We start from the raw sequence: 16,524 nt of genomic DNA on the forward strand, positions 1-16,524 counted from the left end.
TATGCAAGGCCAATCGACCAAAGGTTTTCAATATTCTTTATCTTCTCATCTCCTTGTCATCTTCCCCTTATGACCCTGTCACTGGAGAATGACCTGCTAGCCCTGGTCAATTATCTGTCATACATCATCTAAACCATGAACTCAACTCATGACTAGACAGAGCCAGTCACAATGCCTGACACACTCTCTCAGATACATAGTAGGTTTATTCATGCCTATTATCTAATGCACATTCTCTTTTAACCCATGTTTAGTGTGTTTTTCACAAAAGTTATAGAGATTTCAAGTAAGTAGCTTAATTATACTACTGGATGACTTAAACAAGTCTCTCTCTTCCCCTTCCCTTCTCTCTCTCTCTCTCTCTCTCTCTCTCTCTCTCTCTCTCTCTCTCTCTCTCTCTCTTTTCTGAACTGAAGTAAAGAATGGAAAAAGTTTGATGAAACTGAAAAGAAATAATGGATACCAAGAATCATTAAAAACAGAATTGGGGAGCTGGGCGTTGGTGGCACACTGCTTTAATCCCAGCACTCGGGAAGCAGAGGCAGGTGGATCTCTGTGACTTTGATGCCAGCCTGCTCTACAAAGAGAGTTCCAGGACAGCCTCCAAAACAATACAGAGAAACCCTGTCTCAAAAAAACAAACAAACAAAAAACAGAATTGATTCCATGAGACAATAGATAAGATTGCCAAATCTTAATGCAAACCAAGGAAGTGCAAATTACTGAAATTACAATTAGATTTTGTTTGAAAATAGATACAAATGAGTTAGGAAGAATTTGAAAACTCACATTGCAATAAATTCAAACATAAGTTATAAATTGAATCATTTCCTCTAAGTTTTTTTTCTCGTTTGTTTCTTTGGCTATTCTAGATACTAATCATTTGTCATATGTGTAGCTGGTAAAAATGTTTTCATATTCTGTAGGCTGCCCCATCTCTTAAACGTTGGTGTCCTTTCCTGTACAGAATCTTCTATTTTCAGTAGGTCCTATCTACTAGTTGTTGTTATTAACCTCTCTGTTATCAGTGACAGTATGTTCAGCCTAATGTATTCCATATTTTATCCTTCATCAAGTTAAAGGTATCAGGTCTTATCCTGAGGTCATTGGGTCCATTTGAAGATTTTAGTTTTGTAGAGAGTGAGAGGTAAGGATCTAGTTCCATTCTTCTACACATAGCTCTATAGTTTGACAAGCTCCATGTTTTGGAGATGCTCTCTTTTCTTCAGTGTGCATTCCTGACCTCTTTGTCAAACAACAGGTATCTTTGGGATGTAGAGATGGATCAGCAGTTAAGAACACTGACTGCTTTTTCAGAGGATCTAGGTTCAAATCCTATAACCCTCATGGTGGCTCACAGATGTCTGTAACTACAGTTATATGAGATACGATGCCCTCTTCTGGTCTCCAAAGGTACCATACATGAAGGTGGTGAATAGACATGTATGGAAGTAAAATACCATACACATAAAATAATTTTAATTAGAAGTATTTTTTGTAAGACAGGTGGCTATAGGAGTGTGGACTTATATGTGGGTCCTGATTTCCACTGATCAGTGAGTCTACGATCATGCAAGTCCCATGCTAGTTTTATTACTATAGCTGTGTAGTATAATTCAAAATCTGGGATAGTGATATCTCCAGCAGTTTTTGTGTTGCTTATGATATGGGTCTTTTGTGTTTCCATGTGAAACTTTCACAGAATTTTGATGGGAATTGTACTGAGTCTGTGGATTTCTTGGGGGTAAAAATGACCACTTTCATAATGTTAATCCCACCATAAACATAGAAGTTATTTCCATGTTTTGGTATCATCTTCTCTTTTTTCTTCAGTGTCTTAAAGTTTTCACTGTGTCTTTTGTTTCATTGGTTAGATTTATTATAACATATTTTGAATGTTGTGAGACTATTGTGAACGGTACTATTTCCATGATTTCTTTCTTAGTCAGTTACATCAGAGAGATAAAAAGAAAAGAGCATGTCAAGTTGGCAGGAAAATATTGTACAGAGAGTAGGGGAGTAATTGAATGTGAGAAAATGAATATATTTGATCAAAACATATTCTACGTATGTAATTAAATTTGTTTATAAAATCATGAGAGAAAACATGAGCAACTTGAACTGATCCCAAACTTGGCATGAGATTGGATCAGTAGGAGATTGCTTCCTAACAAAGCAAGTTGTCACTGTAACATTTAGAAGAGCTAGCACAAGTGCTCATAAATCCGTTCCATCAAACTGGAAAACATTACACTAAGTGAGGTGACTCAGGATCAGGTAGACTAATGTTGCATGCTCCTCCTTATGTGAAGGTCAGAGCTAAGAATTTTGAGATTTGTCTATGTAATCTGGAACGTCTGTGCAAGCCTGGAATTGAATAGGGCCCATGGTGGATGGGAAAGACTTGATGAAAGTGGGAATGGTGTGACACATAGGCTCGGAACACGGAGGAATGGGAACCTGGAGGTGACAAGGTTTAAGAATGGGTGATGGCTGGATGTGGGAGAAGATGGAGTGAAGGAAAGGATTAGCTAAAACCAAGGATTTAGTCAGCACTTGAAGAGGACATGACATGTCATAACATCTGTCTCGCTGCTGTCCCTTATTGCTCACATTTTCAGAACCTTCCTTTTTTTAAAAAAAATATATAGTTTAGGTTTTCTGCTTATTGCTAATGGCAGTACAAATGATAAAGTGTATTTTTCTATGAAAGCTAAGTACACATGGGACTGACCCAAACCCCCTGAATATGGATGTCAGTGAGGAGGCCTAGGCAATCTATGGGACCTTGGGATCAGTATTTATCCCTGGCATATAAATGGACTTTGGGAGTCCATCCCACAATGAGACAATGAGACATGCTCTCTCAGCCTGGGCTCTTGGGGGAGGGCCTAGGCCCTGCCCTGAATGAAATGATAGACTCTGGAGATCCTCCATGGAGGACCTCACAATCCCTGAGGAACAGAGTGGGGATTTGGTGGGGTGCTGGGGGGTTAGGGGGATGAGGGAAGAGGGGAGGGAGAGGGAGCTGGGATTGACGTGTGAAGCAAGCTTGTTTCTAATTTAAATTTTGAAAAAGACAAAAGCTAAGTACCAGTTGGCAACAGGATGTGATGAAAGTTCAAAGTCACTGACTGTGCAAGGGATCTAATGATTGACTGTATGAACTATTGGTGTATTTTATACAAATCTATTAAAATCCTCATCATATATTTGTCTCATTTTGCTTATTTTTTCAACGTCTTAAAAGATGGCATCACTCAAGGGCAGTGTTTCTAAACCTTCCTAATGCTGCAGCCCTTAAATACAGTTTCTCCTATTGTGGGGACCCCACAGCCATAAAATTATTTTCATTGCTATGTCATCATTGTAATGTTGCTACTATCATGAATGAGAATATAAATATCTGTGTTTTCCAATGATATTAGGTGATACCTGTGAACGGGTCATTCAACCCCCAAAGGGTCATAACCCACAGGTTGAGAGCCACTGCTCCTGATTCACAAATAGGAAATAACTAAGTAAGCTTCCTCATGGGGAGAAAGATTGCAAAGGGGCTTCTGTAGCTCACTGCCCATCCTTCATATGTCAGACCTCATTATTTCCTGCTCCCTTCCAGTGGGACATTGTCTTCCTCCTGGGACCAAGAACTATAAAACCATCATCTGCTCCTCTAGTATTCTCTTCAGAGAGAAAGACAATAGCAATTCTATTTCCCTTTCACCTGAGACGAACAGTTCTCAGAAGAGTCCTTTGGCTGCTCCCACCTGCATGTCCTTCGCTACTACAAGCGAAAACATAGTTGAAGGTCCAAGGGGAGAGGAGGTCACAGAATCACAGACCTATCCATATCTCAGGCTTGGATGCCTCTCTCCAGCTCACATGGTGTTTATAGGGACCATGGAACTGACACCAGGACCCCAGCAGGAAAAAGCCTGTGGTAAGTCTGTCCAACTGCTCTCAGAAATGGGGAGAACATAAGGGAAAGCTTGTGTCAGGCGTCTTGGTAAGTGATCACCTCAGCGAATGGGACTTGGAATCAGACCAGGTTGATGACAAAGTCGTGTAGGAAATGAGGACTCCCGAGGAAAAGTTTAGGCAGCAAAGACACAAGAAGCCCTGATCACACAGAAAACCTTGCTTCTCATTTGAGGGTCCCAACTAACAGTTGTTAGGACTTAATATTAGGTAATGAAGGCTTGTTTTTAATTGATTAAAGAAATGTGTTTGGAAACCAGTGTGCTGCTCAAGCCCCACATGTGGAATCCCAGACTGGATGTTTGACCTTTCTAAGACTATGTATTCTTCCCGTACATGATCTCAAGTCCGTATGTGGGATGAAGGTCCCAGCTTTATTCAATCATCTGAAGGTTTTTGTGTAGAGTTGAGCTCTCATTTTCATCTGTGGGTGTTTTGGCTGCATGTATGTCTGGGAACCATGTGTGTGCAGTGCCCAAGGAGTCCAGAATAGGGATTGGATTCCCTAGAACTCCAGTTACAGACACTGTGAGCTACCATGTGTGTGGTGATACTAGAACCCAGGTCCTCTGGAAGAGCAACCTTGATTTAAAATTTTACTAGTCCAACTTCATACCATAAATATGTCATTTTTTGTATGGGCTCTACTATAATATCAGCAATGCTGCTTCAATGGCAAGAGAACTATTTAATTGCACTAAAGATACTTCAGTGTGCCATGGTTTTGTTTCTTTTTAATAATATTTTATAAGCTCTTTGAAGATTTCATACATTGTTAATCATATTGCCACCCCCTCCTCATCTCCTTCCAGATACTTCTTACCTCTTTTTTTTATCAACGCAATCTTGTATTTATTCTCTCTCTTCCCCTCTCTCTCTTTCTCTCTCTTTTTCTCTCTGACCCCCTCTCTCTTTATCTCTCTCTATCTCCTCTCTCTCTCTCTCTCTCTCTCTCTGTCTCTCTCTGCCTTTGTCACTTTGCCTCTGTCTCTCTCATGCGCTCTTAACCTATTAAATCCAACTTGTGTTGCTCATATACTACTGGGTGTGTGGCTTGCCCTGGAGTCACACTCTTAGAAAAAGTATTGACTCTCACTCTCTCAGCAGCTATCACTGGCCAATGGCTTGTCATCTAGAGGTGGGACTGCATGCCCAACTCCTCTCTCCATGCTAATATTTTATCTGAATTGAGCTTACACATGTCCTTAACAACATGTTAACCACACTGAGTACATATGTGCAGCTTCTCTGTTGTGGAAAGAAAAAAAAACTGTTTTCTTATAGTCGTCCACTGTCTCATACTCTTACAATCTTTCCATGCCCTTTTCTATGAGGTTTGATTTTTTTGTGCTCTATTCATGTATTGGTCCTACTAACTATGTATGGTATTATGGCCTGCCTTGTGACTGCTTGAATATTTTTGTGATAGAGTCATCAGCTGGTATTTCAAATATGAAAAAAGTGAGTTCTGGGTAAGTTCCTGCACTTGGCTCATTCCACGAACTCATCATGATGTAGGCCCCTGAGATACTGTTTTTCTCACTGTTGATGAACGTGATCAAGCATCTCAGTGACCAATCCTAATTGGTACTGGATTATACAATTAAAATTCACAAGCAAATGGTGGAGTCTTACAGAAAAATTCCCCTGGAAGCATAATTAGATATTACAAAAAGCAAATTAAATACATAACTTGTAAAAACACAGGTTCTCGCTGGGTAACTCATCTCTCTGGCTGGCCTGGAACTCAGTACTCAGTATGGAGGCCAGGACAGCCTCTAACTCAGAGAGTTCCACCTTTCTCTGCCTTCTCAGGTTTGGGATTCAAGAAGTGCACCACTCTACCCTGCGTTTAAATACACATCATAATGAAGGACTCCAGTAAGTAGTGACATTGAAGGAAGGTCTGTTGAAAATGTGTACTCTGTCAGTACACAGTCACTTCCTTGTACTTGTAGACCAGGCTGGTCTCAAACTCACAGAGATCTGCCTGCCTCTGCCTCCCGGGTGCTGGGATTAAAGGCATGCACCACCAATGCCTGGCATTGTGCCTCTCATATAGCCAGAATCCATTGACCGCAAATGCTTTATAAAATTGCAGCATGTAAGTCATTAGCTGTTTATAGTTCTTTGTGAAGCAGTGGGACCCTGTGGAATTTTATGCCTTCCACATTTTAGCATGTCTATAGACATTGCTGTGATTACAGACTTATTTATGTAGGTAATTAGAGGACAGAATGTTTCTTCCTGGTATTCTGGCTCTTAGCATCTTTCCACTCCCTCTACCACGATGTTCCCTAAGCCATAGATGCAGGACACACCTCTCCCGGGCATGAACCCTTTATTGGTTGTCCAATACAAAGTCAACCCTAAAAGGCTTATATATACAAACAGTAAGAATGGTCTCAGAAGGTTATTTTTATGCAATTGTGTATACAACACACATTAATATACACGTGCAAAAATAACAATCAAAGAGAAAGAAGCTATCAGCTGAGAGGCATGCTGAGTGTTGGAGGGTGGGAACATAGGAACGACTGAAGGAAGTTAAGGGGAAAGTGATGCAATTCTCATTTAAAACAATGTAAAATGAAACAGTATAATGAACCACAGTGTAGCAGCTGACAATAAGTCCAGAGAGACAGACACCTATAGATGGAGAATGCAGAGATGCAGGTGACATGGAATCTGGAGCCCTTGCCTCATTTCCCCATGCAGGCTTCCCCAGCCCGGGAATCAGTAACTTACAGGATGAGGGACAGAGACGTGGCTATAGGAATCATCTTCTTAATACAAACTTTGGCTGGAGTTTCAGGCAATTCCTACCTCATGTACAATTATCTCTCGCTTTACTTCAAGGAGCGCCAACTAAAGGCCAAGGACTTGATTCTGATGCATTTAACTCTAGCCAACTTCTTAACACTCTTCTGTAAAGGAGTGCCCCAGACAATGGAGGCTTTTGGCATCAAATGTTCCCCCAGTGACTCTGGGTACAGGCTGCTCTTTTACCTTCACAGAGTTGGCAGAGGTGTATCTTTTGGCAGTACCTGCTTATCGAGTGTCTTCCAGGCCATCACCATCAGACCGAAGCATTCCAGCTGGGCAGGAATCAAAATTAAAGCTCCCCAATTAATTATTCCCTTCATATACTTGACCTGGATCCTGTCCCTGCTGGTGAACACTGATATACTCGAGCACATGACTGGTAGTTTGTGCCATACAAACATTACTCATCCAACGGATTTGAGATACCATTCTTCTTTTCCTTGGGAGGAACCTGGTGAAATGTTACATGTGATCTACGTGACCCTTCCCGATGCTGCGTGCATGGTGCTCATGCTCTGGGCCAGTGGCTCCATGCTTCTCATCCTGCACAGGCACAAGCAGAGGATGCAACACATGCCCAGGTCCAAGGTCTCCTCCAGATCTCCTCCTGAAACCAGAGCTACCCAAACCATCCTTCTCCTGGTGAGCACCTTTGTCTGCTTTTACACCCTCTCCTCCCTCTTTACCATCTATTTAATGTTTCTGCTTGACCCTGGCTGGTGGATTGTAAATGCCACTGGAGTATTCTCCATGGGTTTCTCCTGTCTCAGCCCCTTTCTGCTAATGAGACACAGCCCCAGCTCATCCATGTTTTGCTGTACGTGGACAAAGAATAGAAAATCCTCCCTAATTTCATAATGGACATGTGAATACGGTTGAAGAATTCTCATTTGTTTTTTAGTCATATCCACAGATGTTTAGTCACAATATAAGCAATCTTAGCATCTACGAGTGGTGATTTCTGCAAAGAAGCTTTTACGTTAGATATGCATGCATATGAATACACAGGTGTATGTTTCTGTGCACGAACACGTGAGCATGTATTCATCCAGATCATGTTTATTTTCCACACAGAAGTATTATGTGAAAATCAAGTGTAACGTAAGTATATCTCAAGAGAAAATGAAAAGTGTGGATTGTACACTTCAAAAGAGTGATAATTCTGGCTGATCTTACAGAGACCCTAAGTTTGATTCTCAGCAACCACATGCTGGCTCACAGCCATCTGTAATGAGGTCTGCTGCTCTCTTCTGGTCTGCAGGTGTACAAGAAGGCAGACCAGTGTATATATAGTAAATAAATCTAATAAATCTTTTTTAAAAAGAGTGATAATTATAACCATGATAGAGTCTATTAAAATACTTCATTATATTATGTGCATGACTGTTTTGTCTGTTTATATATCTGCACACCACATTGGAGTCCAGAAGAGAGAGCTGGGTCCTCTTGGAACTAGTCATCAGCTCCCATGTGGGTTCTGGAAATTGAACCCAGGTCCATTACACAAACTGAAGCACAGAGTATTTCAGCTCAACCCCTGAAACGGGTCTGATACCTTTCATGAAGTGGTGCATGCATTTGATAAACAATTTTTAAAATATCCATGCCCAAGTCAGACATGCCTTGATCAATGAAATCACCTCCCTGAACTCATCTCTGCATGCAGCTCCTACATTGAAAATGAATACTACAGGGTCAAAGTACATCATTATCTGCCCCCCATAATACTGAGGGTGTTAACTACTGTGACATCTCACAGTATACATTGGCTCCTCACTTTTTATTTTATATAAATTATATCATTCAATGTGTTGTATTTTACCTTTGCCTCTTAAAGTTCTATGTGCTTTAATTTCTTTCTGTACTTTCCTTTATGTTACAGAATTCAACCACATAAATATAAAATTATTTTAATGCTACTCTATTGAGTCTCATGTGCTGTGGCTGAGACATGATTTGAGTTTCTCCATTTGCTAGAACTTTTGTCACCAGGATAAAAGATATTGATTTGAGGCAGCTTTTAGGAGACAAGCAGTAGAAAAAGATGGCTGTGTCCTGAGGTAATATCCCTTTGAGTGGGATTAACATTGGTCCCCTGGTTTGCATAAGTTTTCACAATAATGAATTGTTGAAAAACAAATTTTGATGTTTCATTGCCCTTTTGATCTCTATGAGCTCCACTGATTTTTGCCATTAGTGTAGCATGGATTTGAAGATGCCCTCCTAGCTTTCTCCATAAAGTACTCAGAGCATATGACTTTTCAAATTGAAGAATTGCAAATGTCTGTATGTTTTCCAAAGTTCGTAATACCACTGTTGTGAATTTCTGGGCATGTAAGTGCACCTGCACTGGAAGAATGACAGATTTACACCCATTTGAATTTCAGAAGTAGAGCCAAACAGTCCTGAGAGAGAACATCATGCATGTCTACCCTGGAAATGCTCTCATTTTAACAAAATATCATGTGACATGTTCCATTGTGCAGTCAACTTTTGCTTTATTGAACACCCTTTCCTATTGCTAGAGGTTCTCCTTCCTTTATGGTTAACACATCGATGTATACCTTTCAAACTTATATTAGTGTTATAATATATGTTGGTAATTACTTAGGTTCTGCTTCTAAGTGGACAAGGTATTGTTTTGGAGGGAATGGGTGGGTTAAATGGTTTACTAGTTACTTTTTTCTTTCTTTTTTTAAAAACATAATCTCTTTATTGACTCTTGCGGAATTTCACATCATGCATGCTAATTACACTCACCTCCCAGTCTCCCCATATCCTCCCTCACCCCCACAGTGCCTCCCAAAAGAAAAAATTAAAAAATCAAACCAAAGCCAAGCAAGCAAATGAACAAAATAAACAAAACGAAACCAAAACAAAAACCTTTTCACTTTTCCTTCTTTCCCACTTTTGTAACAACCCCTCATTTGGTGGCACTGGGAGCTGAGGTGTGTCACACAGCATACCCTTTTGTCCAATTGTAATGTGTTGTAAGTCTGGTTCAAAGCCTCTGGTTTCTGGTACACCGTTATCAATGGATCCTCACTCAAACTCCTCTGGGATATTCCCAGGCCACTCTCAGTCACAGTGATCCTGTGGATATTCTTCCACAAAGTCAGTCCCTTCACAAACTCCAACAGGTCCTACACGGCATAGATGTTACGGGTGGCCAACCAAAGACCTGACTGTGGGCCTGGGTGATAGCTGAGCTCTTCAGTCCCGGCCTGCGTTCATCTCCCTCAAGCTGGGGGCTGGAGCCAACTCCCCGATGCATATGCCATCACGGTTGGTTCTTCCTCACCTGTGTTGAAGGGTAGTGCCACTTCTCCCAAGGACAGGGACCAGCCCTCTTACTGCAGTGTTCAGTGGGCGGCAGGGCCAGCTTCCCCAGGACCAGAGGACAGGGCCAGCTCAGCATGGCCCTCTGATTTCATCACACATGGCTCCTATGGCCCCGTGAGGTGACACGGACCTCAAACATTAACACAGACCTCAGCAGGACTACGTACCCAGTCATGCCCCTGGTGACATCCTGGCTCAGAGTGGAAGCATTAACCACTCATCTCAGGATGGCTTTGGTGGCAGCACGGATCCCAGACATCACCAAGGCCTCAATTTGTAGCCCCAGGACTCAATATAGTCTAAAGATTTTGTTTTCTCATTTTTATTAGTTCTCCTATGTTTGTATTTTGATAATATTTACCAGCTCCAACTTCTGTCCTGCCTACCCGGTCAGCATCGTATCCCCTTTCATTTTCTTTCTTAGACTCATCAAGTCCAATTTGTGTTGCCCACACACCCTGTAATGTGCGATTTTCACTGGAGCAGGCTTAACTCACTGTAGGCCACACCCTTAAGAGGAAGTGAGTGACTCTCCTCTTTCCAGCTATCAGTTGCCAATAGCTTCTCATCTCGGTGAGAGGCCGTGCTCACCTCTGCTCTGCACTCTGGAATTTGGTCTAGTTTGAGGTTGCACAGACTTGTGTGTGCTGTCCTAAGTTCATACGAGTAACTGCCCTGCTATGTCCAGGAAACAGCTTCCTTATAGTCATCTGTCATCTCAGGCTCTTCCATTATTTCTTTTCCCCCTTCTGCAACGATCCTGGAGTTATCCGGGGATGTATGTGATACAGATTTCTAATTCACAGTTCAGCACATTGTTGAAGATAGAGGTTTCTGTCCCGCTTCGTCCCACAGTGGCTTGGCTCCAAATACACACAAGGACGCTATATTGTCTTGAGTTCTCCCCTTGCCTCCTATTTCTTCACTCTGGCTAGCTTCAAGTGTCCTTTTCTCTGGCATTCGTGTTATGTGTACCTCTCATGCTAGCCCTTCTTGTTCCTCAAAACGTTACCAATGCCACAGTCCCTCATGACTGAGAGTCCACATGTGGTCAAAAAACAAAAAAAACAATGAGAGGGGTGTGGTAGCACTGTAGAGCAGAGAAAAACATCAGGGTCTGTAGAGTAGTAGCCTCTAGCCTTGCCGGTGTATTTGTTTTAGAGGCCACACCCCTTTGGGCGTAGCTTCAGGTACAGATGCAACCTTGAGGCCAGTTCGAGTTCTCTCTCTTCTCTCTCTCTCCCCCTGCCCCTCTCCCTCTCTCCCCGCCCCCGCCCATGTGTCAGCACCAGAAGCCACGCCCAAAGGGGTGTGGCCACTAACACAAATACACTGGCTAGGCTAGATGCCTCTACACCACAGACAACAAACATGCTTTAGATTATATATGATGAAAGGAGTCTGGATCCTTGGAGTGTTACTTCTAACATCTAGGAAAGGTTTAGTAGGTAAATGTCAGTGCTCTCAACAAAGTGGCAACTCCTGACATCTGACTTCACCCTTCAAAGCCCTGGGTTCCCCGCAGTCCTCCTGAGAAGCTCTACACCTTATAAAAATCCAAGGAAAATGTAAGACCTGTGCATGTCAGATAGCCGAGTTTATTCTGCTTTCTGATTCGTGTAGTCTTATATGTGTTGACCGAGATGTAGCTGGCCATTGTCCTTCTCCTGCACACAGTGACAGGCCATTTCCAACGGTTGGTCCTCTGAGCAAACAGCACCACACCACATCAGTAGATGTTTGAGCAGCTTGTTTCAGAGATCTGCAAGCAAAAATGAGATGTTAGGTTTTTGATGATGAAATCAATTTCAGGGCAAGCCAGTATGAAGCTAAGTTTGATGTGCTAAAACTAAACAGAAAGGAATTTGGTGTGAGAGTAAACTCATATCAAACAGGATGGGTATGCGCTTCTCAAGGGGAAGGGGGCAATTACCTTTTTTTTGCTTTCACTGTGTGGCAAATGTGTGTGTGTACGTTTTAGTGACTTTCATTTTACATCACTAAAGATTGCTAAGAAAGCTCCTCTCTGTTATTTACCATTGCTCGAGGGCTATAAAGACTGTAGCTTATAATGATTTAAAGAACGTCAGTGCTGGAGAGATGACTCGGTAGTTAAGACCAGTGGCTGCTTTTGCAGAGGATCTGGGTTTGGTTTCCAGCACCCACGAGGCATCTCATAGTCATCTGTAACTCCAGTTCTGAGGGATCCCACAATGTTTTCTGGCCTTCTTGGTTACTGAATGTATCCAGTGTACTTACATACATGCAGGTAAGATATTAATATGCAGAAATAAATAAAAGTGTAATAAAATAATTTCTTTTGGCAAAGAAAGATAGGAGGTGGATTTACTGGGGGTTATATAGTGTAGTTTTAGGAAAGAGGGGGGAGTGCTAAAAACTCAAAATTATACATCATTTTAGTCCTAAGTATGGGCAGTTTATGTTCTATCCTTCTCATGACATCACATGGAAACTCATATCAACCCCGAGGGCAAGTTTTGCTTGATCAGTGTCATTTCAAATTTCTGCCTTACTCAACAAAATGGAAGCTCCGATTCTATAGCGGAGCCACCACAGTCCTATTCTTTTCTCCCCATTACCAACATGCCCTGTCTTTCTGTCCTTTGTCACTAGTGTCTCCCCAGATTTAAAGGACAATGCTCCTTATTTCTGCCTCACTCCCTCCTCGTTTTCCGTCCTTCCCAGTTTTAGAAGGCAATCATATAAGTGTGAGCACATATATAAGTGTAAGTATATATACTGGAATTTAGAATGTTACTGTGCATGCTGAAGAAAAAGCTTAGACTTGGGCAAAATAATAAAGGCTTCCAAGTTTACACCTTAAGTTGATCCCCATGAAACAGAATGATCACCTAAAATGGAAAAAAATGAAAGTAATAAATCCCAGGAAAAGATAAGGGAGGAGTAAGTCTTTAATATAACGCTTTTGTTAGTTGTTTGAGAATTTCATGAACTCAATGTTGGTCATATTCACCCACTGATACTCCCCCTAACTCTCCTTAGTTCTCCTTCCCATTTCTCTTATCCCTTTATTTTTAAAAACCAACTGAGCATGGGACTGATCAAGAACCCCTGAATCTGGGTGTCAGTGAGGAGGCCTAGGGAATCTATTGAGCCTTGGGCAGCAGATCAGTACCCATCCCAAGTATACACACGGACTTTGGACTCCCATAGAACAATGTGAGGTGCACTCTCACCCTGAACTCTTGGGGAAGGGTCTAGGCCCTGCCCTATATGAAATGACAGACTATGGACACCCCCATGGAGGGCCTCACCCTCCCTGGGGGAATGAGGGGATAACGGGGGTGGGGGGGTGGGGGGAGGGCACGGGAGGAGGGGAGGGAAAGGGAGAGGGACCTGGAACTGACTTGTGAAGCAACCTTGTTTCTTATCTAAACTTAAACTGGAAAATTAAAAAAAAAAAACCAACTGAGAATCTGCCTCTGCTTCCATCAGCTACTGGATGAAGGTTCTATGATGGCATTTAAAGTAGTCATCAATCACATTATAGGGGAAGGACATTTAAGGTAGCCTCTCCACTACTGCTTAGGTTCTTAGCTGGGGTCATCCTTGTGGATTCCTAGAGATTTCCCTAGTGCCAGGTTTCCCTTTGAACCTATAATGGCTCCCTCTATTAAGTTGTCTCTTTCCTTGCTCTCCTTCTCTGTTCTTCCCACAACTTGGCCTTCCTGATCCTTTGTGCTCCCCTCACTACTCTTCTGCCCTCCGCTCCCCCCCCCCCACTCCCCTACTCCTGATTTTCTATCTTGGAATCCATATGTAGAAAGGGAGGAGTGATGAGCAAAGGGGTCAAGACCATGCTGACCTGAACAAGTGGGAGCTCATGGACCCCAGACTGACAGTTGAGGTACCTGCCTGAGACTGAACCAGGCCCCATGAAGGTGGGTGTCAGTTGGGGGGCTTGGGCAGTCTATGGGGCCGCTGGCAGTGGAACCAGTATCTATCCCGAGAGCACGAATGGACTTTGGGAGCCCACTCACTATGGAGGGATACTCTTTCTGACTAGATACATGGGGGAGGGCAGAGGTCTTGCCCCAAATGATGAGACAGACTTTGATGATCCCCCATGGATTTGATATGTCATGTTTTGTTCATATCCATGGAAATCCTGCCCTTTCCTGAACAGAAACTGTGGAGGAGTGGATTGGGAGATGGGAACAGAGGAGGAAGAAGAGGAGGAGGAGGAGCAGGAGGGGAGGGAAACATGGCACATCAAGTCAAAGACACTTCTTTGTTGTGGTCTGAGAGCTACATTAATCTACGGGTAGAAAGCAATGACTTTAAAGGGCAGCTTCATACTATGTTCATTTAAGCAGGACAATAACAGCAATTTCTCCGCTGGGGCCTGTGAGCTCCCCCAAAATAGATTCTTGGTGGGACTTAAAGAACCGGGGACGCATTTCTCCCCGTGAAGCAGGTCTTGTACCCAAGAAATTGGTTATCCCTTTAAAACCCATGCCACTGCTGTAGCCATGGACGTATCTTGTTGCCCCATGAGTCATTCTTTTTGTGTGTGTGTGTGTGTGTGTGTGTGTGTGTGTGTGTGTGTGTGTGTGTTTTTTTTTGTTTTTTCGAGACAGGGTTTCTCTGTATTGTTTTGGAGGCTGTCCTGGAACTCACTCTGTAGACCAGGCTGGCCTCGAACTCACAGAGATCCGCCTGCCTCTGCCTCCCGAGTGCTGGGATTAAAGGCATGCACCACCAACGCCTGGCCCCATGAGTCATTCTTGTAGTCCACAGCGGTCACACATCTGGCTACGACAGTTGATGACTTTTCTTCTCCAGCAGCCTGAGTAGCGCCTTCCGGTCATCAGGAAAGAAGTTTCTTGGTCACTGCCAAATTGATTTCTCTACGACCTGTAACTGTGGGCGTGGAAATCGGGATTCACTAGACTCAGTGGAGAATGAAGTGTAGTTTATTGGGGGAAATGGAACTTACACAGGAAACAAGTGACTGCCGTGTCGCTCCAGCTCCAAGGATGAAGACCCTGCTACCCCGATCCTCTCCGCCACCAGAAAGGGGCTTTCTAATTCAATCCTTTCAACCGGTCGTGTCTGCACCTGTGACCATGCCCAGCGCTACAGGTGTGGGGTGAATATCTCACTGCACTGTAACCAGTGATGATAGTGTCTTCGGGAATCCAGTTTAAACAGTACATTCTGGTGTGCAACCAAGAGCAATTTCGAGAGCTTTCTCGTTTGAGGGGTCTCCAAGACACTTCTGACTGACAACTTACGGGGAAGCATGCCACTCCCAGAACTGTGCTTCCTATTTGTTAGTCTGTGGCTTCTGGGAGGGGCAAAATTCCTCCGTGTAGGCTAACCACAGTTAAACTCTGACATCACACACACACACACACACACACACACACACACACACACACACACACACACACACACACACACACCACACGGGGAGGGGGGGGAGTTGATAAAATAGGTTTCTAAATGCCTTTTCAAATATCTTTAATGTTATCTTTCCCTCTCCCCCATCCTCCGCCCTACACTCTAATTTAACCTCTCCCCATTGAAACCTGCCTTCCCACTATTCCCTCTTCATATCCATCCTGTGTTCTCTTATCCTTGGCGGGGAGGTGAGGTTATTTTATAAAATTGTGTTCCAATGTCGGATTTTCAATCAAATAAATGTATATGAAGAAGAGGAGAAATGTGTTACATTCAAAGACCAAGTAGGTAAATGAACAATTGTGGGAACAAAAGACCTTGGCCGGAGACCCACTTTCCCATCAGCCTGGGAGCAGGCAGCTGTAAGACAACGTTTACTAAAAACATGTTTACTGAAAACAATCCGGTGTCCATAAGAAATGTTTACCGGAGCATTAAGTTCCCGATAAGGGCTCACTCATGGGAACACCCTGACCTTGATCTTTCCAATGGCTAGCTGCCTCTTCCTGACCCCCACCACTGACTCTGGTGTCAGGGGCATATAACAAGCCAGGGGTAAGAAAGGGAGCAGAAGCTTTTCTTGAGGGAAGCCTTTCTTGGGAAGCTTTCTTGAGCCTTCTTGGGGCCTGCTTAAAGTTTTCTTTGCACCACCGACTGGTCTCTGTGTCATCAATCCTGACACCCTCCGCAAATTCTCGGATACAGGCGGCACAGCGGGCGCGGCAAACAAGAACCTATGACTGACAAAAATGAGTATTGCTGCTGGGCGTTGGTGGCACATGCCTTTAATCCCAGCACTCAGGAGGCAGAGGCAGGCGGATCTCTGTGAGTTCGAGGCCAGCCTGGTCTACAGAGAGAGTTCCAGGACAGCCTCCAAAGCCACAGAGAAACCTTGTCTCGAAAAAAACCAAAAAAAAAAAAAAAAAAAAA

At 43.1% G+C, this 16,524-nt stretch overlaps 2 protein-coding genes across 2 annotated transcripts in view; both read left to right on the top strand.

Annotated features, from left to right (window-relative positions):
- Window positions 1–16,524, top strand: part of LOC101844785 (zinc finger protein 54-like) — a 1,121,204-nt gene that overhangs the window by 60,666 nt on the left and 1,044,014 nt on the right. The window lies entirely within an intron of this gene.
- Window positions 6,634–7,662, top strand: LOC101844255 (vomeronasal type-1 receptor 4-like). Its single transcript, XM_005086716.1, has one exon. The coding sequence runs from the start codon at window positions 6,634–6,636 to the stop codon at window positions 7,660–7,662; it is 1,029 nt and encodes a 342-aa protein (XP_005086773.1).

The sequence above is a fragment of the Mesocricetus auratus genome, unplaced genomic scaffold (genome assembly GCF_017639785.1).
Source record: "Mesocricetus auratus isolate SY011 unplaced genomic scaffold, BCM_Maur_2.0 Super-Scaffold_100037, whole genome shotgun sequence".
NCBI classification, from domain to species: Eukaryota; Metazoa; Chordata; class Mammalia; order Rodentia; family Cricetidae; genus Mesocricetus; species Mesocricetus auratus.